General features: G+C 33.2%; 3 protein-coding genes across 6 annotated transcripts; 1 reads left to right on the top strand and 2 right to left on the bottom strand.

Annotated features, from left to right (window-relative positions):
- Positions 1-14,755: 14,755 nt before the first annotated feature.
- LOC107426373 (probable polygalacturonase) lies at positions 14,756-18,615 on the top strand. Of its 3 annotated transcripts, XM_025077714.3 has the most exons (7): positions 14,756-14,980; positions 15,278-15,394; positions 16,390-16,692; positions 17,105-17,225; positions 17,349-17,523; positions 17,620-17,690; positions 17,822-18,615. In XM_025077714.3, the coding sequence occupies exons 2-7, from the start codon at positions 15,383-15,385 to the stop codon at positions 18,490-18,492; spliced, it is 1,353 nt and encodes a 450-aa protein (XP_024933482.3). In that variant the 5' UTR covers positions 14,756-14,980; positions 15,278-15,382; the 3' UTR covers positions 18,493-18,615. The 3 variants fall into 3 exon arrangements, with proteins under 3 accessions (XP_024933482.3, XP_060667446.1, XP_060667445.1); XM_060811463.1 differs by lacking the exon at positions 14,756-14,980 and having other exon boundaries at positions 15,013-15,394; XM_060811462.1 differs by lacking the exons at positions 14,756-14,980; positions 15,278-15,394 and adding an exon at positions 15,413-15,635.
- A 433-nt stretch (positions 18,616-19,048) lies between these two features.
- LOC107426374 (uncharacterized) lies at positions 19,049-22,069 on the bottom strand. Of its 2 annotated transcripts, none has more exons than XM_016036535.4 (10): positions 21,550-22,069; positions 21,331-21,414; positions 21,105-21,235; positions 20,882-20,973; positions 20,536-20,624; positions 20,326-20,437; positions 19,968-20,128; positions 19,775-19,845; positions 19,565-19,679; positions 19,049-19,372 (listed from the first exon to the last, which is right to left on the bottom strand). In XM_016036535.4, exons 1-10 carry the CDS (start codon positions 21,772-21,774, stop codon positions 19,226-19,228), a joined length of 1,227 nt encoding a protein of 408 aa, XP_015892021.2. In that variant the 5' UTR covers positions 21,775-22,069; the 3' UTR covers positions 19,049-19,225. The 2 variants fall into 2 exon arrangements, with proteins under 2 accessions (XP_015892021.2, XP_015892022.2); XM_016036536.4 differs by having other exon boundaries at positions 19,968-20,125; positions 21,550-22,067.
- Positions 22,070-22,788: 719 nt separating this feature from the next.
- On the bottom strand, positions 22,789-23,845 carry LOC107426313 (major allergen Pru ar 1). Its single transcript, XM_048481528.2, has 2 exons — positions 23,479-23,845; positions 22,789-23,362 (listed from the first exon to the last, which is right to left on the bottom strand). The coding sequence occupies exons 1-2, from the start codon at positions 23,660-23,662 to the stop codon at positions 23,064-23,066; spliced, it is 483 nt and encodes a 160-aa protein (XP_048337485.1). The 5' UTR covers positions 23,663-23,845; the 3' UTR covers positions 22,789-23,063.
- Between the last annotated feature and the right edge of the window lie 95 nt (positions 23,846-23,940).

Here is a 23,940-nt window from a genome sequence, read left to right as displayed (position 1 = left end):
TGTTATATAAGTGTCTATATATACATATATATATATATATACATACAAAAGGTTTAGTCCCAAATGTGAAGGTGACTTTCCCTTTGTTTAAGCATGCAAGTAAAATTATCTTTCTTTTTATTTTGTAGTCATCTCCAAATGAACCAATTGGTGAGATTGAGTTTTTCAAGAGAACACACTGGACACAAAAAAAAAGATGGAATAATGTTATAGCTGAATCAAGATATGTAAGTTTTACTTATCATTCCTTAACTGGTTTGACATACTTGTAATATCTTATAATGACATTTTTATACCTTTCATGTTGTTAGAATGAGATGGTTCGGCTACAAGAAGCACAAACGCAGCAGACACAAGATGATGCTTCTCCTGATGATACTGGTGCACCGGTTTTTTTGACAGAAGCTGACATTCGTGCACAAGTCCTAGGTAGAAATGCTGGATTCATTTCTGGTGTTGGACCAGCTCTAAGAAAGAGCTATAGCAGGCTGCTTAACCAACCTACCCCTCCGTTGGCAACAGAGTTTGAAGATTACAAGGTTGAGGTAAAAAGACTTGCACAAGTTGTGGATCAACAGGCAGAACTCATTGCCAGACTTTCTGTATTCTTGGATGTGAGTCAGCATCCTTCAAGTCCCAGCCAGTCGCCGCCACCACCACCACCACCACCACCTACTGCAAAATATTTGCATTCACAGGTGAATTTTTGGCACTATGCATGGTTATAGACATTTGCAATCACAAGTCTTTTTGCAAAGCATGTACAGGCACAAGTGCTCAGCTTACAGTCATTTTGATACACTACTTTATGTTTGTAGTGTAAGTATATAAATGTATGCAATGACAATTATGTGTAGGCAAGGACACTACTTTATAATCCTATAATTATGACATGGATTTTGACTGAATTCAATACTATGCCCTCTCCATGGTAGAACAATATTTAACTGCAATGTTTTAAAGGTTTAGGAGGTTAAACGAACTTGAGGACAAAAATGCAAACTTAAATAATTAAATTAAGGATAAAAAATGCAAAATGAAAAATAGTTTGTGGGATTCCATCTCTCCCCTACATGATTTTAAATTTGTTTTTCTGTTATTTTTTTTTTTTTACATTTTATTGTTCTCAATAACAAGAATAAACATAATGAGACAAAAAAAAAAGCTTGTTTATATTAATGTTGTTTAAACTCGAGAGGAGGCAAGCTGCATTTTCTTTATTTTGCACTTGTTCGAATTTTTTTTTTGTTTTTTTCACTAACTTTAATGTTATACTTATTTTTGAAGTAACTTATTTTTAATTTTTAATGTATTTTTAACTGTTCACAGGCAAAATTATATGTATACACACACACACACATATATATATATATATATATATATATATATATATATGTATATATATTTTGTGCCTCAATGAATGCTTAACTTTTGACTATGAATTTATAATAAACGTGTTGTGAATTAATAATTGGTTCTATACCAGCAAAAACACTTTTAATGTAATTGATTATTATTTGTCAAATCTTTTTGTTTTACTTAATATTCTTATCATTTTTTTGTTTTCGCAAATTAGTGCCACGATTATTACCGACATAACGTAATAACTATTTATGATTATATATTTTTATTTTAATAATTAATTATAAAATTTACAAATTCTTACTCCCTTAATGATTAATTGTGAAATTTATATTTATAAGTTGTTGGAAGATATTTTGATTGTACAAATAGTTTGATGGAAAACGTCTAACATTCACGGTCTTAGTGTATTTTTCTAACATCAAATTATAACAAACCTTATTACAAATCTTAAGGGCTTAGATGTATTATAGCATAGTTTTTATAAGTAACTATATGTATATAGGGGAATGTACTGTGTACAAATTAGGGGTTTGACACATATTAGCGATCATTAACTGTTATTAGCTAATGGTAAATAATCGCTTATTTTTATTAAAATAGATAGTAAAAATAATTCATTTTCAAAATTATAATATATTTAAAATATATCAATTTTCAACTATTGAATGATCCTGCAATTGCTAGTGCGATTTGTCAAACATATTTGTCAAATATTTTTGATAGAACACGACCCCATATATATATATATAGTCCGCAATTTATTTGAGATACTATATGTCGCCGTATAATTATATATAAAATATGTTTTTAATTATTATGATTTTGATCCTTCTTTGTTTTCTCAAGGAACATTTGTTATGTTATTATAGTTTTTATCATACAAAGAAAGATGTTATTTACATACTAATCTACAAAGATACTTGTACATTTATATATATATATATATATATATATTTTATCATTAGTGTTTAAATTCAAACTCATGATCATGATATAAAATAATTGCAAATGCACATAAACTTTTCTTATACTTAACCACATTATAAATATGTTTCCTAATAATTTACACTTGATTAATTAAGATGGACAAAATACATTTTTCACTTTCCATACATATAGCTTTCATTGTTATTTAACATATATATATATATATATGGACATTGTTTTATAGAAAATGTATATTACAATATTTGTCATATGAATATTAAATTTTTATATGGTTAATTCTTAGGTTCATATGAGTTGGACAGAAGAAAAAAAGAGAAAAAGAAAGAAAAGAAAGCAAAATAGAGAAAGTAAACGAAAATTTATATTGGAAAGTGAAACCCAAATATGAATTTCTACTTTGGTGGGAAGTTTTGCCGCCTTTTTCCATATTTTCCATTTATTTCATTTTGCTAAAATCCCAATATCTCCCTTATGTTTACGTTTTAGCAAAAGCAAATCCCCATTTGAAACATTTTGTGTGATAGGAGTCCACCCCTCTGTGCGTCCATTTTGACCGGTAACACTCTCAACCTCTCTCTCAGTTTTGTTTTCTTCTTTTCAAAATACAGCTTATTACCTCTGCTACCACCTATTAAATTTCGTCCAATTCCAGAATTTTGGCTGAATGAAGAAGTCATTCTTCATATGTATTTTTGCTCAACTTGTAAGGTATTTCTGTACATGAATGATTGGGTTTTATACATATCAAACGAAAGCAACTGGATTGAGGAGCTGGTTGGATTTTCAGCTGGATGTGATGAGCCGAGAGGGAAAAGGTTCTTCATGACCTAAGGAAAGCATTCTTGGTAAGAGACATTTTCTTTCTGAGTTTGTGGTGTCTTTATGTAAATGACAAAGTTCTAGTACTGTAAATATTGAAAAATATATCAGATTTTTGTTTTTGGGTTCATACCAAACTACATGATGAGTCAATAGGAAAACAAATATATGTAACCTGCATTCTTTGTTGGAACAACTTACAGCTTATTGCAGCATATATAGGATTAGGTGAATACTTTTAGTTACTATGACTTATACAAATTACATTTCCATATCCTATTTGGTTTTCATAATTTCTAAGCGTAATTATATGTCATTTCCTGGAATTATGGTTTGGTTGTTTGTGGATAAGGTGGTTTTTTCCATTTGACTTACCCTCCAATAAGATTGAAAAAACTAATTTATTATTTTGGCAAAAACAAAAAAAGTAGTGCATCTACACGAACTTGAGCCCAAAAATCATGTGGCAGAGCAATTGAAATAACCAAATTTAGGGATATTTGCCAAACTCCAAATCAGCTTGTAAACCAAGTCATCATAGAAACATAATAACATTGTCCACATTCTATTTAAAATATTATGTTACAAGATAACTCTATATCACACGGTTTAGCCATAACTTAATGCCTAGTAAGCTGGAAATTTCTATTCTTATTTTTTTCAAGAAAGTATATCTACATACATATAATTTTTATGTGATACATAAATATATATTAGCAGCTCCTGACATTGTGCTTCCACTACCTTGCTGTCACCTTTAAAAAGGATCATGCTATAAGAAAACACACTGGACACAAGGTCATTGAAGTTTTATCTTTATTATGATAAAGTGAAGTTGATTATCAATGTTAATTCTAGATGGCTATGAATATGCTCCAAAAACAAATATTAGTGGAATGAATAATGCTTAGTATACCTATCATTGTTCTTTTTGTTGTTTTTTTTTTTAAATAGACCATTTCATGTCTTTGAGTATATGAATATTGCAATATCTGTTCTCCTTTTGCTATTTAACTAATTTATTATTCTTTTAATTTTCTATCTTTTAATGCTATCTTGCTGTGTATTGAGACACTTAAACCCATTTTAGCTTCAATATTGTACAAGTTAAGTTATTTTAAGTGCTTGATATATTATATCCTTATAACTATACTATTGGTTTCTTCTAGGAAGTTATGGAAAAAAAATGGATATGGTGTCATGATAAGCTGTTAGATGAATACACAAATGGTGTTAAATCATTTATTGAATTGGCTAAACATCATTTAGATGAAGATAATAGGACTAGATGTCCTTGTCGATATTGTCAGAATGTGTATTTCCAAGATATAAGTGTAGTTGAACGACATTTATGGGTGAAAGGATTTTCACCAGATTACCACAATTAGATTTATCATGGAGAGGCATTGAATTTTCAAGGTATTGAAATGGGTTTTGAGGAAGATGATGAAGCTGTTGAACATGATAGGGAAGAAGATGATAATGATGATATGATGGTAGCATTGCAAGATGCTGCAGGTGACATGGATATTGATGTAGATGCATATGAAGGTCACATTGGAGATCAAGATCATAGAAATAAAGAATTTTCAGGATTATTTGCTGAAGTTGAAAGCGAGTTATATCCAGGGTGTACAAAGTTCTTTGCATTGACTTTTTTGGTCAGGTTAATGCATATAAAAGCTTTAAACCATTGGAGTAACAAGTCATTTAGTATGTTGCTTGAACTTCTCAAGGAAGCACTTCCAGAAGGTACTAAATTGCCAAAGTCTTACTACAAGGCAAAATGTACACTTCATGCACTTGGATTAGGATATGAAACGATTCATGCTTGTAAATGGGATTGTGCATTGTTTTGGAAAGAATCAGCCGAATTGGATAAATGTCCAATATGTGCTGAACCGAGATACAAATTTCAAGGTACTGAGGGGAAAAGGATCCCTCAAAAGGTGCTTCGATATTTTCCTATCACTCCAAGATTGCAAAGATTATTCACATCTCGCCATACTGCTATTGATATGAGATGGCACAAAGAGAAGCGTCCTAACACAAATGGAGTATTGAGGCATCCAGCAGATGGAGAAGCATGGAAGCACTTTGATGAACAATATCCGATATTTGCTATGGATCCTCGTAATGTCCGGCTAGGTGCTGCCACTGATGGATTTAATCCTTTTAGTAACATGAGTACTTCGTATAGCATGTGGCCAGTGATGTTAGTGCCTTATAACCTGCCACCTTGGAAGTGTATGAAAGAGACTTTTTCGATGATGTCACTATTAATACCAGGCCCAACGGCACCTGGAAAAGACATTGATGTGTACTTACGGCCTATGATTGATGAATTGAAAGATCTATGGACAAATGGTGTCACCACTTATGACATCTCTAAAAAGGAGAGGTTTACAATGCATGCAGCAGTGTTGTAGATAATACATGACTTTCCAGCATATGGAACACTTTCTAGATGGAGTACCAAAGGATACAAAGCATGTCCGACTTGTAATGAAGATACTTCTTCCCAAGCTTTAAGAAGTAAGATTTGTTATATGGGACATCGTCGATATTTATCCATAAATCATGCATGGAGAAATAATCGACAATATGATGGAAAACCTGAACAAAGGTTAGCTCTAAGGCAGTTTTCAGGAGCTGAAATATTATGACAATTAGATAGGACAATTGAGAGCAGACCGGGGAAACATCCTAACAATGTGGATAAAAAGAGAAAACATGCTGCCTGTGAATTAAATTGGACAAGGAAAAGCATATTTTTTGAACTAGAATATTGGTCTAAATTAAAATTTCGGCACAATTTGGATGTGATGCATATTGAGAAAAACATTTGTGATAATATAGTTGGAACAATGTTGGACATCAAAGGTAAGTCGAAGGATACTGACAAGGCACGTATGGATTTAAAGGATCTGAAAATTCTAAAAGAATTGCATTTACAAGAAATTGGCGGTAAAGTTTTGAAACCTTTGGCATGTTTTTCATTAACAAGGGATGAAAAACATGAGTTTTGTAAGTTTTTGAAGTCTGTCAAATTTTCAGATGGCTATGCTGCTAATATTTCAAAGAATGTGAACATTAAGGATGGTAAGATATCAGGTTTGAAAACTCATGATAGTCATGTCCTTTTGCAACAACTTTTTCCCGTGGGTATAAGACCTTACATTAAAAAAGAGATTTGTGGAACAATTATTGAAATGTGCATGTTCTTCCAAAAATTTTGTGCACGAACTCTATCTGTTTCAGACTTGGATATGTTACAAGAGGGGATAATACTTACATTGTGTAAATTGGAAAGAATATTCCCTCCAGCCTTTTTTGATATCATGGTTCATCTAGCAGTTCACCTACCATATGAGGCAAAAATGGCAGGACCAGTACATACTCATTGGATGTATCCTTTTGAAAAGTAAAGCCTTTGGTTATTAAAGTTGATCAATCAATTTACGTTCTTTTAATTTTTTTATTTTTTTACTTTTTTTTTATTTTTATGATATTTTTCATTCATTATTAGAGCTTTGGGAACATTGAAAAAATATGTGAGAAATAAAGCTCATCCAGAAGGTTCAATAGCAGAGGGTTATGTTGTCAATGAGGCAATAACTTATTGTTCAATATACCTTCATGGTATTGAAACTCGATTCAATCGGCCAGAACGTAATAAAGATGGTGAAAATCAGATTGCTTCGACTTTGTCAGTATTCACTCAACCTGTGAACTTGTTGGGGAAACCTCAATTTGTTGAACTGAAAGATGATGATTATAAAAAAGCTCATTGGTACATCCTTTACAATTGCTGTGAGTTGCAGCCATATTTTGAGTAAGAACCAAAACTTATATATTATTAGTTGAAGTTCAAAATAAGTAAATTATAAATCCATACTTCTAATTAAATTACATTTTTGCAGTGAGCACACCAAACTATTGTAAAACAGGGGTGTCACAAGTATTCTGCAGGTACAAGAAAAGGAATTTCCACAATGGTTTGAACAACGGGTATGTATTTTTTAGTTATGAAAGGTAAAATTCCAGCTTGATATGTAAGTATTGTTAATTAATTAAAATTACATTTTCACAAATAAAATATTTCAGTAGATGTAAATATCCAATGGTAACTGATGAGTTGTACTCACTAGCATGTGGTCCTAATTATGGAATAAGATCATATAGTGGATGTGTAGTAAATGGAGTTCGATATCGCACAAAAGTTCGTGATGATAGGCGTGTCACTCAAAATTGTGGAATTTGGGTTGTAGGTGATCATGATGGTGAATCTTGTGACTTTTATGGGGTAATAGAAGACATTCTTGTGTTAGACTATAGATCCAAACACTCTGTTGTACTTTTTAGATATGCATGGTTTGACACAAATGTAAAAAAGAAAAAGATGATCACAGAGTTTCAAATCACAAGCATTAATGTCACTTTATATTGGTATAAGAACCATCCTTTTGTCCTTGCCTCACAAGCTAAACAAGTGTTTTACGTGGATGATTACAAGATAGGTCAACATTGGAAAGTGGTTCGAAAGGTGCATCACCGTCATCTGTGGGATTTTCCAGACCGATTAGATGAAGGTGATGATCATGGTGATTCATTTGAAGTTTATGAGTTGGATGCTTATCAAGAAAATGATTCAATGGACATTCAAATTTTATTTAAATCAATTGATATTGAATGTCTTAATCATGAAGATATTGACCCAATAGAAATTAATTTGAAGAATGCAACAAACTATGAAGATGCAGATAGTGAGGCAGAGAGTGGAGATTTTGAAGATGCAGATAGTGGTGCAGAGAGTGCTGCAGAGAGTGAAGATTATGAAGATGCAGATAGTGGCACAGAGAATGAAGATAATGGGGAGTACAATGGGGAAACCGACAATGATAGTGAAGATGAGTTGTTAAGTAATTGTGAAACCGGTGAGGATACTGACTCATTTGCATAAATAACTATATTTTTTTTTTCCTTTTTTCAGTTTCCTATGTAATGATTTCTGTTCATGTTAAAGATGATTATGCTCCATTTCAAACTAATTTAATATAACTATATGTTGATTTTTTAATATAGCTTACTAGCATATATATATATATATATATATTAAGTCCAGAATGTTCATATTGTCAGCTAATAATTCGTTTTTGTTTTTCTTGTCATCACTTTACATATACTCTTATTTTTTAAAGTTTTATCACAATATGATTATAATGCACCATGTTATCACCTTGGACATATTAGAAAGTTCCTTCACTTTGCATATACTAATTACTTGTACTGTTGTATTTATGTAATGATTTCTCTTCATCATACTGTTGTATTTGTGTAATGATTTATATTCATGTTTATGCTGATCATGCTCCATTTTAACTATAGGTTAATATAACCTACGCTGTCTTTTGAATGTGGTTTATTTGCATATATTAATTACTTATATTTATATTCTCACTTAATAATTTCTTTATTTTTATGTCATCATCAATTCCAATATGCTTTTATTTTTTAAAACAGGGGTGTCATCATAATAAAATATATTGCACCATCTTACCACCTTGGACAAGCACCTAATGACAAAAAAGAGTACTTTTTTTTTTTGTGTTGCAATTGATTACATCTACAGTGCCGAACATGATCCTAATAGGATATTTCTTAAAGTGAATTAGGAGGATTAGATATATAAATATATATATATATATATATATATATATATATATATATATACATATGTATATTTGTTTTTATTCCAATTCATGATAATATTTAGAGTAACAGTGATTCTATTTCCTTCAATGTTTTACCTTGTGCAAGTTATTTTTAGATTGAGAATTACTTGTATATTTGTGTAGAGTTTGTTTTGATTGAAAATTAATTATGTATTTTCATTTGTGAATTTATGCTCAATCATGAATGTTATTGGCTTAATAAAAAATGTTTTATTGGTGAAATTATTATTGCATTTTTTAGAGTTTGTCTTTTTTTTCCTAAATTTTATTATTGCCTCTATTTGTCAAATATTCACAAATGCATTTAGTGTTCTTGGAGAATTTCATGGAAGTGAGGGATATTTATTATAGAATACTATTGGAGCTGAATCAGTTATGCACATTTTTTCCCCAATATATCAATCAATTAGTAATTTGTTTCGTTTGTATTTTGTCTTCAATTTTTTTTAATGTTTTTTTATATTTAAGAATGAGATGGTATGATTACAACAAACCTGCGTTGATACAATTTATGGTACGATTACAATAACCATGGATATTGGTGCGTGCTTTTCAAATTACATTGTAGCATCTCACAAGTATAAATTATATTGTTTGCTTTATTCATGTTATATACAGATGCTTTTTCTTCTTTAATATTTTGTGTTTGCAATGTAAACATAGTGTGATATCAATTTCATGTACGTAATGAAATTTATAATAATATAATCAGTTTTATACTTTTTGGTTAAACATATAATTGAAATTATATAATATTATTAATATTTATTAACATTCATAAGCATAATTCACTACCAATCTATTGGTCACTCAAATTATATTTCACCAACCAATTCAATGGATACCAAAATAAAGGTTTATAGAAACCCAATATTGGTAATTGATAATGCCCTTTATTTTGGTATACAGTGAAAAAGGGATACAGTGAGTAATATTTTTGTCATTAAAATGCATTTCAAATTGGCAATGATTATTATTAACCACAACATTCGTTAGTGAAAGGTTTCTCAACGACCAAATAATAGTTACAGAGTAATAAAATTTGCCACCAATTGTAACTAGCCACTATACCAACAATTTTAGTGACTACAAAAATGTGTCACTCAAACACTATTTAAGGACCAAATAATAAGTCGTTGAAACTAAATTCTTCGACCAAATCACATTGCTGCTAAAACCATATTTTTGCAACCAACTACATGGTCGTTCAAAACCTCTTTTGATGACTGGAACGTTTTGTCATTGAATACGGTTTTTAGTGACCATACTTTTGGCCATGAATATTTTAATAATTGATCCCATAACATTTTTTGGTTACGAAGTTATAAGTTTTTATGACTAAAATATATGCTTAAAGTGACCATAAATAGTCACCAACACAGCATTGAGTGACAAAATATTGGTTGCTCATATTTTATAATTGGTCGGTAAAAGCTTAAAATTAGTGTCCTTTTTAATATTCAAGGAGTTTTAAAGACTAATTTATGGTCACAAAATCCTTAAAAACTAGCCACTAAAACCTCAACTAATTTAGCAACCAACATATATTAGTTACTAAATAAAATCTATTACGACGTTTAAGCGACCACCTGGTGACCACGGTTTTTTGGTCTCTAAAAGCCACTGGCGACCAAAATAGGATGTTTTGCAACCAAATTAATGGTTGTTAAAAGGCATTTTTTTAGTAGTGCGACTCGCCTACGTGTCCATCTTGGTGGAAAAACAATACGACTTGCCACGTCATCCGGGGCATGCCACTGTTTTTCATCTAACACATGGTAAATGGACTCAGCATAAGCTGCACGATATGCATCTGCGGTGTAGTAATGAGAACACATGCCATAAGGAGCAATTTTGCAGTTTCTGCAAGCGGCAATACAATGATCACAAGGATATTGATCAAGATCGAAGACTTTACATGAGCATATTTTTTATTGGAGATTAATTGTACCCTTCAAACTCCCACCTTCCACAAGAAATTCATGCATATTAATGGCTTTCACACGTAGTCCGATGGACTCCAAATTTTGTAGGTTGAGTTGCTCTTCCATATGGTCAGTCACAGGCTTCGTCAATTTTGCACCTGCAGTATATCGCTCATAAAACTACCTTTGCAGTAAATCTCGTATGTGCTCAATTAATGCTATTATTAGCATCTTTCTAGCATCTAGCAAAATACCATTCAAGCTTTCTGTAATATTGATGGTCATGATAGTGTACCTTCTACATGGAGAAAGAGAACGTGCCCACCTTGTAGGGTCACATGATCGAATGTACTGGGCAACCCTATTACTTTTTGCCTCAATTTGCCCCATATAAGACTCAAAATCTTCAACCAAATATGCACTAACTGCGATCATGAAACATTGTATTATTGTTTCATCTTTCGCATATCCATTTGCTTTAATATTTCTGCTTATATGGTACGTGCATAACGCATGGTATGCATTGGGAAAAACTTTGCGTAATGCCCTTCCAATAGCAGGGTGTCTATCACTCACAAACACCAAATCCGGAAAATCTCCAATGGCATCCTTGAGGTTTTGGAAAAACCATGTATATGCTTGCTCGTTCTCTCCATCTCCAATGCCGAAAGCCAAAGGATATATTTGCTAATTGCCATCCATGCCCAATGCAATATACATGTACTCTTTGTATTTCCCTTTCAATATAGTTGCATCAACAGCCAATACGGGTCTTATGTGGGATTTAAATCCCCTAATGCTTGCTCCAATCGCCATAAAGAAATATACAAAATTGTTATTATCTTCTGTTTTGATACGTGTAAAAGTCTCAGGGTTCTTCGACACTAACTCATAACAGTAGGCAGGACTTAGCAAAATTCTCCTCTAGAGATCCCCTAACACTGTTAAGTGCATACTCTTTACCTCTCCATGATTTGTTGTAGCTTATATTCACCCCATATTTCTGTAAAAAATCATGTTGAATTTCTTTGGGTTTGTAAACACGTGCAATACCTTTATATTTAGATTTGAGACATTGTCCGATAACCCGGCTACTAGCCTGCTTATGTTCTTGATGCACGATATCTAACGAACAACTGTGTACATTATTAAAAATTCTCACAACAAATATTTCTCCATTTTTAAATATGGTTGCACGTAGTCGCCATTTACAAGTATTTTCCAAACATACAACCTCATACCGTTGTGTAGTTGACCATGTCAACTTGAACTCCTTATTTTCACACATGCAATAGATACTCAGTTTATTCTGTAAGTCACGTTTGTTACGAAATAATTTTCCAACTACTATGCTCTCACAGCCAGTGAACTTTGACGAAAATATGGCCATAGAACCACTTCTGTTGCTCAATGATATGTGGTCACTTGTAGCATGATGAAACCTAACATCATTAACTCCTTCATTGTTCATTTCAGGATGCATATCATAATCATTGTTCGGCAACTCATGATCAAAATCTACATCATTATGATCAACATCATCCCCTGCTGCATTGTAATTCTCATCATGATCAATATTATGCAACTGCTCATACTCCTCATCGTTAGGAAACAATTCAGCATAGTCACCTCCAACATCAACTCCTTCGTGGATGTTAAATGATGTCCAGGCCCCACGAGCATCAACTTGATCTCTAAACTGAGTTTCTTAAACCATAATTTTCTAAGATGTAGCCTGAATAGGTTCAGTACCGGAAACTTGTGGTAGACGAACGCCAATTGGAGGACAAGAAAAAGAATGAAGATTACTCCCACTATCCGAAGCAAAGGCTGTTTGATGAACATTTCTGGATACATGTTCAACTTTTGAAATCACCTCAACATACAATGGAGGCCGCATCATTGTCATCCCTCCATTCCTCACTTCTTGAAGAAAGCATTTCACATCCCTATCACAGCGTATTTCTATAGGATCCAACTTTTCTGCACATCGTCCATATATCCATTTTAGCTTTAGCAAATATTCATTTCGATCTATCTCAATAGAATTGAAAATCTCATCCTCTAACTCTGATTTTGTGCATCTCTTGCCGACGGAAACCATTATATTTTTACCATTTCGATATTCCCAATTACCATCATTATTTTGTACCAATATTTTATTATATAAAACCGCAATTACAATATCATTATCTTCCATTTTACTACAAAATTAAATGAATAACATTAAACTAAATCAATAAATATATAAAAATTTGAATAATACTAAACAAACATATTAACTGTATTCAAAAAGTTGATTCCATTTTTTTTCCGCCAAATATAGTTTTTTTCTACTGCCGGAAAATTGACGAAAAATTAGTGGAAAACTTGCGAAAACTGACAAACTGGAGGAAAATGGCGGAAGTTCATCTTTTTAGCCAAATTTCCTCCGTTTTTACTATTTTTCGCAATTTTTCAGTTTCACACAAATTTTTTCTCATTTTCAAATCATATGCCACCTAAATATTTTTAAACTCACATATAACAGCTCATAAATTAATTTCTTGGTTACCCATATTAAATAAAAAGCTTAAAAATTCCAAAACTAACAAAAAATATAAGAAAAAACACATACTTCCTTAGTTTTATCTAATAAGAAAAAATATAAAAATTTTACCTGAGTTTAGTTTCAGATATGAGAAAATACAAGAAAATAAGAATGAAAGGAGATGAGATGCAAAAAGTGTTTGTGGCCTGTTAGAAAAACCCTTGCACAAAACATGAACGGCTATGTAGAGGAAGAAGAAAAGGGTAAAAAAAAAAAATATATTGCGTAATTTTCAATTTTATCAAGGATATTTTTATTCCAAGATGGTTAATTTTTAAAAAAAAAAAATTGTTATTCTTCAAAAAATCATTTACCGGCTACTTTTCGAAAAAACCCCAATGCTAATTCTTTTGTTGGTGATTTCGATCTGGGTCCAAAAACATCAAGAACTGATTGTACCTCACGGAGACGTCAATGCCATAGGCTTTTATGTGTTTTTTTGGTGAATCATAAGGAGGCTTTTATTTTATGTTGGGGATTACTGGTTACGACTTTCGAGGACTACAGGGTGAAGAAGAATATACTCCCAGATATCTATAATATCTTCCATCAAAATAAGGGACTGGGAATATAGAAAAGTTAGTGTGGATCCCCATTGATACCTCAACTCTTTTCCCAACAAAAAGATGCATGATATTTACAAATTATAATGCGTCTTTATAAATTCTTCAATTTTTATTTTATTTAATCGTATTTTTTTTTCTTATTATTATTATTAATAGTAACAAAAAACTCCATTATTTCAACAAAACCCTATGTTTATTTGTTCCCTTCAAGGGGTCCACTCAGCTGAGCATTGGATATACTAAACACATACGTAGCTGAAAAATTTTGGTATAAAAAATAAGATAATAGCGTAGTAGCTGCCGCTTCAAGTTTACAGCCGAAACAAAGGGCGCGAGTGGCAGCTGGCCTTGCTTGTTTGCTTGGCTCCCTCAAGTCCTTATCTTCTCTAAAAGTTTTTGAAAAAAAGCCAAAACGTATTTCGTCATTGAGATTTTTACAATGGCGTATCTCCAGACGAAGACGTACTTATCATCATTATAACCATTTCCCTACCCAGTTTCCAACTATGCCGTGAATTGGATAGACCTCTACCAGCTTATCCATGTAAGATGACACTTCGCTCCCCACAACGTGCTATGAATAATGATCGAAAACACAGTCGTTGTGGAGGGGTTTAACTGTCCAGACAAGGATTTAATGTGACCGTACGACTTGTCACAGGGTTTTTTTTTTTTTTTTTTTTTTAAAAAAAAAGTGGACCCCACAGCTGACTCAGAATAAGCAGTTCTGATCTGGAAATTAGAGGCCAGCTTAGCATTTTCGATTCATCACTGAATTTAGGCCCACGCTGCCGCACTGTGAATTTTCATGCCCACTCCGTACTCCTGGCCACACATGATCATAGCAAATTGAATTCCCTGTTGCACCAAAATCACACATTGACAAAAATATTATTAATTTCGTGGTGTGATGATATAGGATGGAACTTAACTCGCTATGTGGTTGTGTGATCGAGGGCAAGATGGAGGTGACGATTCCTGGGCCAGTTTTGTGTCGGCAGTATATTTATTGGCTTTTACTTTGAGATTCCAGTGAGCAATTATTTTAGTGGAAAATTTTTATTAAAAAAAATAAAAAGTTACTTTTTTTTTAATTCATATTCCAATAAGTTTGATGCGTGGAAATGGGTTTTTCTTGTCATGTGAAATGTAAATGAAAGTCGCTGGCTTTTTCTCTTTTTTTTAGCTGTCCTTTTATTTGTATTTTTTATTTGTTTCATGTTATTCATTGGCATTATATACGAAACAGCTTCTATTTATTCTCTCTCTCTCTCTCTCTCTCTCTCTCTCTCTCTTTCTCTTCCACTTCTTCTTCTTCCTCTCCTTAAGTTCACAAGCGCCATACATACTACTGTTCTCCAAGAGGCTTTGCTTGTATTTTGACTTCTTCAGCTGTGCGCTTTTGGTTGTTCTTGAGGGAACGAATAAAGACTAATGAAGAGGCTAGTAAGTACGTTGAATTTGAAAGTTGATTTTTCAACTCGTTGATGTTGATTGGTTAATTGAACTTCATTATAGTTTGCTAGCATACTCTGTTATTTCACTGGTCCGATGGTTTTGTATTTAACTATTATATGAATGTGGGTATTTTGCAGTCTTTCATAGTTGTTAGTAATCTTCTGTATCAATTATTGCTATGTGCTCTGTGAATTACTTTCTTTGAGATTGAATGCACAGGGAATTGCAGGTATGAGAGTGTCTATGAGAAAGAAAGAGCATAACAGAGTTTGTCCTTGATCACAGTTCTAGCTGCAACTCTGATTTATTATGATATTTTCAACCTCATACTGCTATTCTTTTGAGTTACAAATCCCAAGTCCTATTTTAATTTGATGGGAAAAAAGCCGTGCTTAAAAGTCAATTTTGGTGTTGGGTCATCTAATAATTAAGGTGTCCACATTGCATGAAATTGAGTTCCAGGAATATGTTGTTTTCTATCATTTACTTTTATGTTAAACTTTAAAATTCTTATTTTTTTTTGAGTTCACATGACTATGTTATGTTAGTTTAAAATTCTGATATTTTTTTGAGTTCACATGATTATGTTATGTTAGTCTGGTTTGTTTTGCTTTCTTAGTAAAATTATGGAAAAAGTAATTTCTTTGACTAGATTCACATGTGATTCTTTCTATTTTCTTGTGCAAATTGTATTACCATCGGTCTATTTATGTATCTTTGCTGGTAGCTACAGAATATTTGTTCCAACCACCTAATTCATGGTTCAGTTTCTCTGTCCATGTTCCGGTTGGTTTCTCTTTTTACTGACATAACTAAATTCATCACTGCATTTCCTATGCTGTTTGGCGTGAATCAACTACCCTTTTTAATGTTTTAACTAGTTCGAATTGCATGACTTACGGTTAGGAACTATGTTGGAATTAGAAATGAGAGTTTGTTTTGCAATTCCCATCAACCTATTTCTTGTGTTCACTTATTTTCAGGGCACTCTGCTTTTGATTCTGGTATTAAGCAGAGTTCAAGGCAATTATGGACAGTGCGAAAACAAGAGAACCTTAAAACCTAGACCGCATAGTGTTTCTCTTGAGGAGTTTGGAGCAGTTGGTGATGGTAAAAAGTTGAACACAGTTGCCTTCCAAAATGCCATTTTCTATGTAAAGTCGTTCGCCGATAAGGGCGGTGCTCAGCTCTACATTCCTTCCGGCCGGTGGCTTACCGGAAGTTTTAACCTCACTAGCCATCTCACACTCTTCCTTGAAAGAGGCGCTACTATTCTTGGATCCCAGGTTTATTCTACAGCAAAATTTTTCACTTTTGAAAAAGTAAAAACAAAAAGGTGTATATAAGGACACAGTCTTTCTTTATCATGTGCCAAGACAAATTTTCACAGCGGTATTGTTAACGGTTGGGTTTAGGGGTCAAATTCAATCCTGTACGAGTTTGTGAATAATTTGTGCTTTTATAAAAGCCATTGTTAAAAGCCATGCTTTTCGCTTTCCTAGTCATTTTGCCTAGCCATCATAATAGAGCTTCTAGCTTGAGCAGAGAAAGAGAAATGACCATTCAAAACATATATCCTTTAAAATGCATCTTCCTCTAGATATAATTCCAAAAAATGGATACTAAAAACTACACAGCAAATTGGAAACTAAAGAACAATTTTAAGCACTTCCACTTAATTCTCATATCTTTTTGCAGGATTTCACTCACTGGCATGTTGAGGAACCCCTCCCTTCTTATGGTCGAGGAATTGAATTACCAGGAGAGAGATATGGTAGCCTGATTGACGGACGGAATTTAAGCGACGTGGTGATAACAGGTGATTAAGGATGAATATTCATATGCGATCAATTTTAAATTCTCAATATATGGTTACCTTTCTAGTTTTCATTGTCTTTAACTCTTCTCCACATAACTTGCCCATGTTTAATTATGGCATCAGGTGATAATGGAACAATTGATGGTCAAGGTTCTGTTTGGTGGAAGCAATTCACTTCACATGCTCTAAATTATAGCAGACCAGATCTGGTTGAATTCATTGGCTCTGATAATATCACCATCTCAAATTTAACCTTCTTGAATCCCCCTGCTTGGACCATTCATGCAGTATATTGCAGGTACTCGTAATTCATTAATATCTCGATTCTCTTTTATGTATCCTCAATGGCTATGCATTCAGTGAACTCATGCTTAAAAATGTGAGGAAAATGCAGTAATGTTCAAGTCCAAAACATAACCGCTCATGCTTCTCCCACATCTCCATATACTAGTGGTATAGTCCCAGGTTGGTTAAACTACTAAAATATTCTTGATGTCATATTTCATTGCAGAATGTTATTTATTTATTTTTTTTTTTTTTTTTCAAAGTCAAAATTTGTTTCAACTTAACTGGATAACATGATTATTGACTTTCAGATTCATCAGAGCATGTATGCATTGAGAACTGCAATATCAGCATGGGTTATGATGCAATTGTGCTTAAGAGTGGTTGGGACGAGTATGGAATCGCCTATGGGAAACCAACAAGAAATGTGCATATCCTAGGTGTAAACCTTCAATCTTCTTCAGGCTCTGGTTTGGCTTTTGGAAGTGAGATGTCAGGAGGCATATCCAGAATATCTGCCGAGCAGCTTCACATACGCAATTCATTCCTTGGAATCGACCTCAAGACAACTAGAGGAAGAGGAGGTTATATAAAAGACATTTTCATATCCAATGTGGAATTGGAAAATGTTAACTTGGCAATTCGAGCAACAGGTCAGAGTGGGTCACATCCAGATGACAAATTTGATCCAGATGCACTACCTGTTGTTAGAGGCATAACCTTTGAGAATATGGTTGGCAAAAATATTACTGTTTCTGGGAATTTTTCTGGAATCTATGAATCGCCTTTTGAATTGATATGTCTTTCAAATATTTCGTTCTCCATCACTTCCAATACTTCTACATCATGGTTCTGTTCAAATGTAATGGGTTTCTCCAGGGAGGTGTCTCCTAGACCATGTCCAAACCTCCAGGAATCATTTTCGAATCCATCCTCTTGTTTCTCTTTGATATACCCATATACTTATTCGACAGGCCCATGAGACCATGACGGACAATTACATGCATTTGTTTGATTCAATCTGTACATAAGGTACCATTTAGCGTCTTCCTTTACACCTCAAATTCTGGGGATTTTTCCAATAAAGTTTCGACTTTTAGATATCCATCTCCTGATTGTTTGCACATTTACAGCATCATTTCTATCCTTGTACCCAAAAAGAAAAAAGAAAGAGAAAAAACTTAGTTACAACATAAGTTTGCTGATGACGGGCACTGAGAGGGCTTTGGCTGGAAATATATGATTAAAAACAATGAGATTCTGTTCGCTCAAATGCTTGCTTTGCTATAATAAACAAGAACTGGCATTAGTTCCATTGAGGTTCCTTAAACATTAATTTCGACCACAGGAACATACTAAAATTGGAGAATATATACAATTTTGTATTCCATTAGATGTATTTTTAAGCAAAGTTCACGTGGGCAATCTCGACTGGGATGGTCAGATTATGTGTAAGTTCACAAAGTTATTGCTTTAACGAAAAGCTCGCCTTCTTCTATGCAGCTTAACGAATACAAGTCAAATGGTAGACCAAAAAGTAAATTATAAATAGACAGCACACTATATACATTATCAATTAGTGTAAATGCAATAACTAGAAAGTGTGTGTGAAAAAATCCCCAAAATTTGATAATCCTCCATAAAACCGTCTAAAATACACAATTTATGATAACCATAAAATTTCCCTCAGTTTTACAGGAAATCTTAGCAGATGGCTAGGAGAGTTGAACCCAAACAAATTCTTCTTTGTAAGCTACACTGGCCTCACAAGAGGCTTCACATGTATAGACAACGACAGTAGCCCAATCAAGAGAGTTGATGTCATTCCTCACGTGAAAGTAATAAAGCAATTGAGGCAAGATCTAAAATCCAAGAGCAAGAGAATTAATCAATGTTTACATGTATTATGGATTAAAAAAACCTAATAGTACAGTGAGGAATAATGAAAGTGTAAAAGTATACAAATGCAATGGTGATGATAAAAATGAGAATATAAAATCGAACAATATTTGGTGCTATAGTCATATCAAAAACTTGTGAAAATAATCCAATACCTGAAATTCAAAACGCAGAGAACCATTACAATATCTGCATTTAGGAATGTCAGCCTTAGATGGCTGGCCACTTGACATGGGCCAAAGCGGTTTTGCACAAGTACTGCTACAATACCTGTTGTGTGGTTCAAAGAAAAAATTATCTTTCATGCAGCATTAAAAATTTAAATATTCATATTATCCATTAAAAAATAATAATAATTGGAATACCTCAATATTTGTTCAGGAGCCATTCCTATGCGCTCTTCAAAAGAGGCCCAACTCTTTCTGTCACCATCACCCTGGTCATTGACAACAAGGAATAAGCAAATGAGAGATATAAGTAGCAGCTTTAGACCTACAAAAAAGTTTCAAACAAGCAATAACTGTCATTTTAAATTAGAACAAAAATGATAATTCAAACCTCAAATGCCTCCAACAGTGATGACATTATTGACTCATCTGTTCGGTTCCTAGGGACCAATGAACTACCACAGACATTATCCTCAGACATTTGCGTATCATATGCACTTTCATCTTCCTGTATGATTTTGTATTCTGGCCACAAAGTGTTGCACGCAACTTCTTGCAAAGAAAGCAATGCAAGAATATCAGAGATGGATGGATATTTTCAAGGACAAAATTTACTATAACTGAAACTGAAACCAGATGCCATGTTGACAGAATATTATGAGTGAGTGGCATTCTGAATTTCCATTAACAAAGACATACATACAGTGTACATTGGAGTCAATAACCTCTAGAAACAGCTATTTACAAACCTTTTTGTAATTCCATTGCAGCCCCACTGTTATCGTGGCTACTGTCATACGACTGAGAAGAAATTCGTACCCTCTTACAATCAGGTTCATGTCCAAAGTTACAATGCTTGACCTGCAAATATCAACCAAAAAAAAAAAAAAAGGGATAAGAGTTAAGATTATTATAGCATGAATTTTCTTACTTAAGTCCAAGACAACAAATGTAATTACCCTGTGTTTCTCCGAGCAGTATATGGCTCTTCTGCAACTAGAACAGTGTTTAGTCCCTTTCCACGTACCACACCAATTACAGAGTGCAACTGAACAAGCAATCATCCAAGACTATCAAGCAGCGTAAACAAGTTTCAGGTCCTTGTTCACAATATACCAGAACTTAAGAATTAAACGAGACCTCTAATTTGTGAATAATTCTTAGAATAATTAAAATCCCATAAGAAAATATATATGAAACAAAATCCTGAATCCTACTTAAAGGATGAGTTTTACAAACCCTGCAAATATGTTAGACACAAAATTTCAACTTAGCATGTTTATATAAGAGATAATTACTAAGCACCTGCAGTTCCAGAAGCCTTGTCATCTTTTTTCGGTGGCTCACTTGAGTAGAAAGCATTGTGCCGCGGCAATTGGCAGCGGAAAACTTTCACACTGAAAACCAATACGCATATTCAGGAATAAAGTGCAAGCCAATAAGCCATAAAATATCAATGATAATAGTTTGCTAGCAAATACTTGTGGGGAAAACAAAAAAAGAAGAAAACTGATAAACCAAGCACTACCTTCTGGAAGGCTTATGTGGAGGACGTTTCCATTGCTCATGTTGGTCACGGCGAAGACAATCCATTGAAGTACACATAAACACAAACAATGTTCGATGAAAAGTGCATTCCTTATCTTCTGGTGCATATACCTACCAACTCAATGTGCATAAAAAACAAAGCAATCGAATTTCAAATAAAATTCGTGGCCCAAAAAATTAAAAAAAAAAAGGGGTACAATACATACCTGAAGCACGAATTGTAATGGTTCTCCGCATATATCGCAAAGACAAGACCTTCCAGAAGGCAAATTTACTGGATCCAACCAAGCCTACATGCTCAGACCCAGTACTATTAGTCCAGAATTTCCCGAAAGAATTTCTTTTGAAAATAAACAATTTAAGAAATCAGTTTAGTAAATTAAGAAAGAGGAACAAATAAAAGCTGAAGGATTTAAATAGCATACCGGTACACCTCCGGCCTTGGAAGGAAATAAATGACGAAGGAGGGAACGAGGGTTCTTCGGCTTTTTTAGGAAACCTAAAATTACGGAATCTTCTGCCTCTTCGTCTTCATCGTCATCATCATCTTCATCAATAGCAATTTCTTGTTCTCGTTCTTCTTCATCATCGCCGTCCAAGGAGGTAATACGGAGGCCCTTGAGGTTTCCCAGAGCATCACCACTTGCCATTTTCTGATCCTATATGAGTAATGAAACTGCTTACAACTTCCTGCAAATTCAGCAATCGGCAATAGTAGCCGTAGAGGCTTTGCCCTAGGTCGAGGTCGATACGGACAGGGTTTAACACCGTGAATTAGGGTTTTGAATCTATGACAGATTTGGGACCGGGAGACGGGCCCTTTCGGATCTTGGGTCCGGGCTCACTAGGTCCGGATCGTTGAACAAACACCAACTTTGGGTCGCTGACTCGGTAGCTGTTACCGCCAAAACGCTATAGACGTTGATCCTCGCGGCATTTGTTTTTTTCATACACTTTTTCTTTAACGTGTATTTAATAAATATATTAATTTCTCCCAAAAAAAATTCAATATAGTAATAAGTATCAGTAAAGGGGGCCTTCTCCTTTGTTTTACCCTTGCAACGAATATATATTTTCTTTATTTTTATCTTGTAATATATCTTTATTTCTTAAAAATTTGTGTGTTAACATTTGGGCCATGGTAAATTGCATCTCTATTCAATTTAAATTAAGGATTTATAAATATTTTTATTTTGGACATTGTAAATATATTCCAACCTTACATAAATGGATCATAGTTAACATTAACTCATCGTAAAAATATTTAATAATATTTCTTATTATAATTAGACAGTAAATAAAAGATATTACTATATAATGTAATATAGTTAATATTTCTCATAATAATTAAATTAATATAATATAAAAATAAAAAGTGTTTCAAAATCACTTTTTTTATTAAACAGTTACAATAAAAAGTTTATTAAAACTATTTTTTTAAAAATTAGCTTTTTAAAATAAAAAGTAAAAGATAAATTAGAATCCCTTAAAAATGCTTTTATATTTATATATATATATATATATGATCTGTTTTTAGTTGACTAATAGTATGTTAATCATTTATCAATTTATGAATTTGAAAGTTAATCAAATTGTTGGATTGAAATTGTATAAACGGAGACAAATTTGATCCTCCATCACCTAATCAATAAAAGACAAACAGCTTCTGTTTCTACTTTTATAGGCATTATAAAGTAATACAAATATTGCTAAATTACAGCCCCTCTACTTTGACTTTGAGACTTTCTACTAACCAGCAATACCGATTTTTCATTTGGGAATTTTCACCCAAAAAAAAAAAAAGATTTCTCATTCGCAAAAATAAACGTTTCAAACAAGAGAATTTTTTTTATTTCTTTTTTTTTTTTGGGAAAATACAAACAAGAGTAGTTTTAAATATATATATATATATATATATAGGCAGCTAATTAAATAAAAATTAAGCATAAGCAGCCGGATTTTCAAAGAGATAAGCTTCGACGACTTTAAACATGCCAATTGCTCGTTCTTTGCCTGCCTTGAGATCTTCCTCGTTGAGCTCCATGTCACCCACAGTGTGATACTCACTCTTCACATAACAAACACACCCTCCATTAGAATTACTCTCAAACTTAACTTCATATGCAATATATTCTATCTCCTTGGACAGTACGTCCCCTTCTATGAGACTGTATTTGCACGTTAAGTTTTCCACGTCCAGGGCATCAATTCTGTGCTTCATGTATCTATAACGGGTTCCTGCCAATTAATTAACCAAATATATATTTCATGAATCAATATTCATATTATATATATATATATATATATATGTATGGAAAATATTATTAATTATAACTTAAAATTATGGAAATTACCCTCGGCAAAATTGGTTTGCTTGATGGTTCCTTGGCCGCCGTCACCGTGGATGATCTCGATGCTTTTAATGGCCTGAGGCATAAGCTTGTGGACGAGGTTGTGAGAGTCGAGGATTATAGCTTTGAACATCCTGTCTGCTGGAACAAGGCTTGCAAACTCCTGACGCAAAGTGGTCACACCCATTTTGTTGGCCTTGGCAATTGGAAATTAATTTCAGAGACCTAATTAATGAAGACGGCGATGGAGCATCCAAAGGATGTATAATTATATTTATAGATTAAAATAGCGTTAGTTGGGTTGTGATGAACGTTGAAATTGTCATCTTTTCTTACCTTATATTATCGTTGTATATATAATTAAAGCCTACGATGGGGGTGCTTTCAGCGACCAATATTATATTACTTTTATATAATATTGAAGAAGGATCTATAGCCTTCATTACACAAGTGGTTCGGAACACG

Source organism: Ziziphus jujuba, chromosome 9, assembly GCF_031755915.1.
Source record: "Ziziphus jujuba cultivar Dongzao chromosome 9, ASM3175591v1".
NCBI classification, from domain to species: Eukaryota; Viridiplantae; Streptophyta; class Magnoliopsida; order Rosales; family Rhamnaceae; genus Ziziphus; species Ziziphus jujuba.
This window is presented reverse-complemented; position numbering and strand designations above follow the sequence as displayed.

Coding starts and splice junctions, on each gene's coding strand:
- LOC107426373 (XM_060811462.1), top strand. Junction 16,693..17,104: donor CTACTATTCTTGGATCCCAG/GTTTATTCTACA, acceptor ATCTTTTTGCAG/GATTTCACTCACTGGCATGT. Junction 17,226..17,348: donor AAGCGACGTGGTGATAACAG/GTGATTAAGGAT, acceptor TTATGGCATCAG/GTGATAATGGAACAATTGAT.
- LOC107426374 (XM_016036535.4), bottom strand. CDS start 21,774: ATGGCAAGTGGTGATGCTCTGGGAAACCTCAAGGGCCTCCGTATTACC. Junction 21,236..21,330: donor CATTACAATTCGTGCTTCAG/GTATGTATTGTA, acceptor TTGAGTTGGTAG/GTATATGCACCAGAAGATAA. Junction 20,974..21,104: donor CCACATAAGCCTTCCAGAAG/GTAGTGCTTGGT, acceptor ATTGGTTTTCAG/TGTGAAAGTTTTCCGCTGCC.
- LOC107426313 (XM_048481528.2), bottom strand. CDS start 23,662: ATGGGTGTGACCACTTTGCGTCAGGAGTTTGCAAGCCTTGTTCCAGCA. Junction 23,363..23,478: donor GCAAACCAATTTTGCCGAGG/GTAATTTCCATA, acceptor ATTAATTGGCAG/GAACCCGTTATAGATACATG.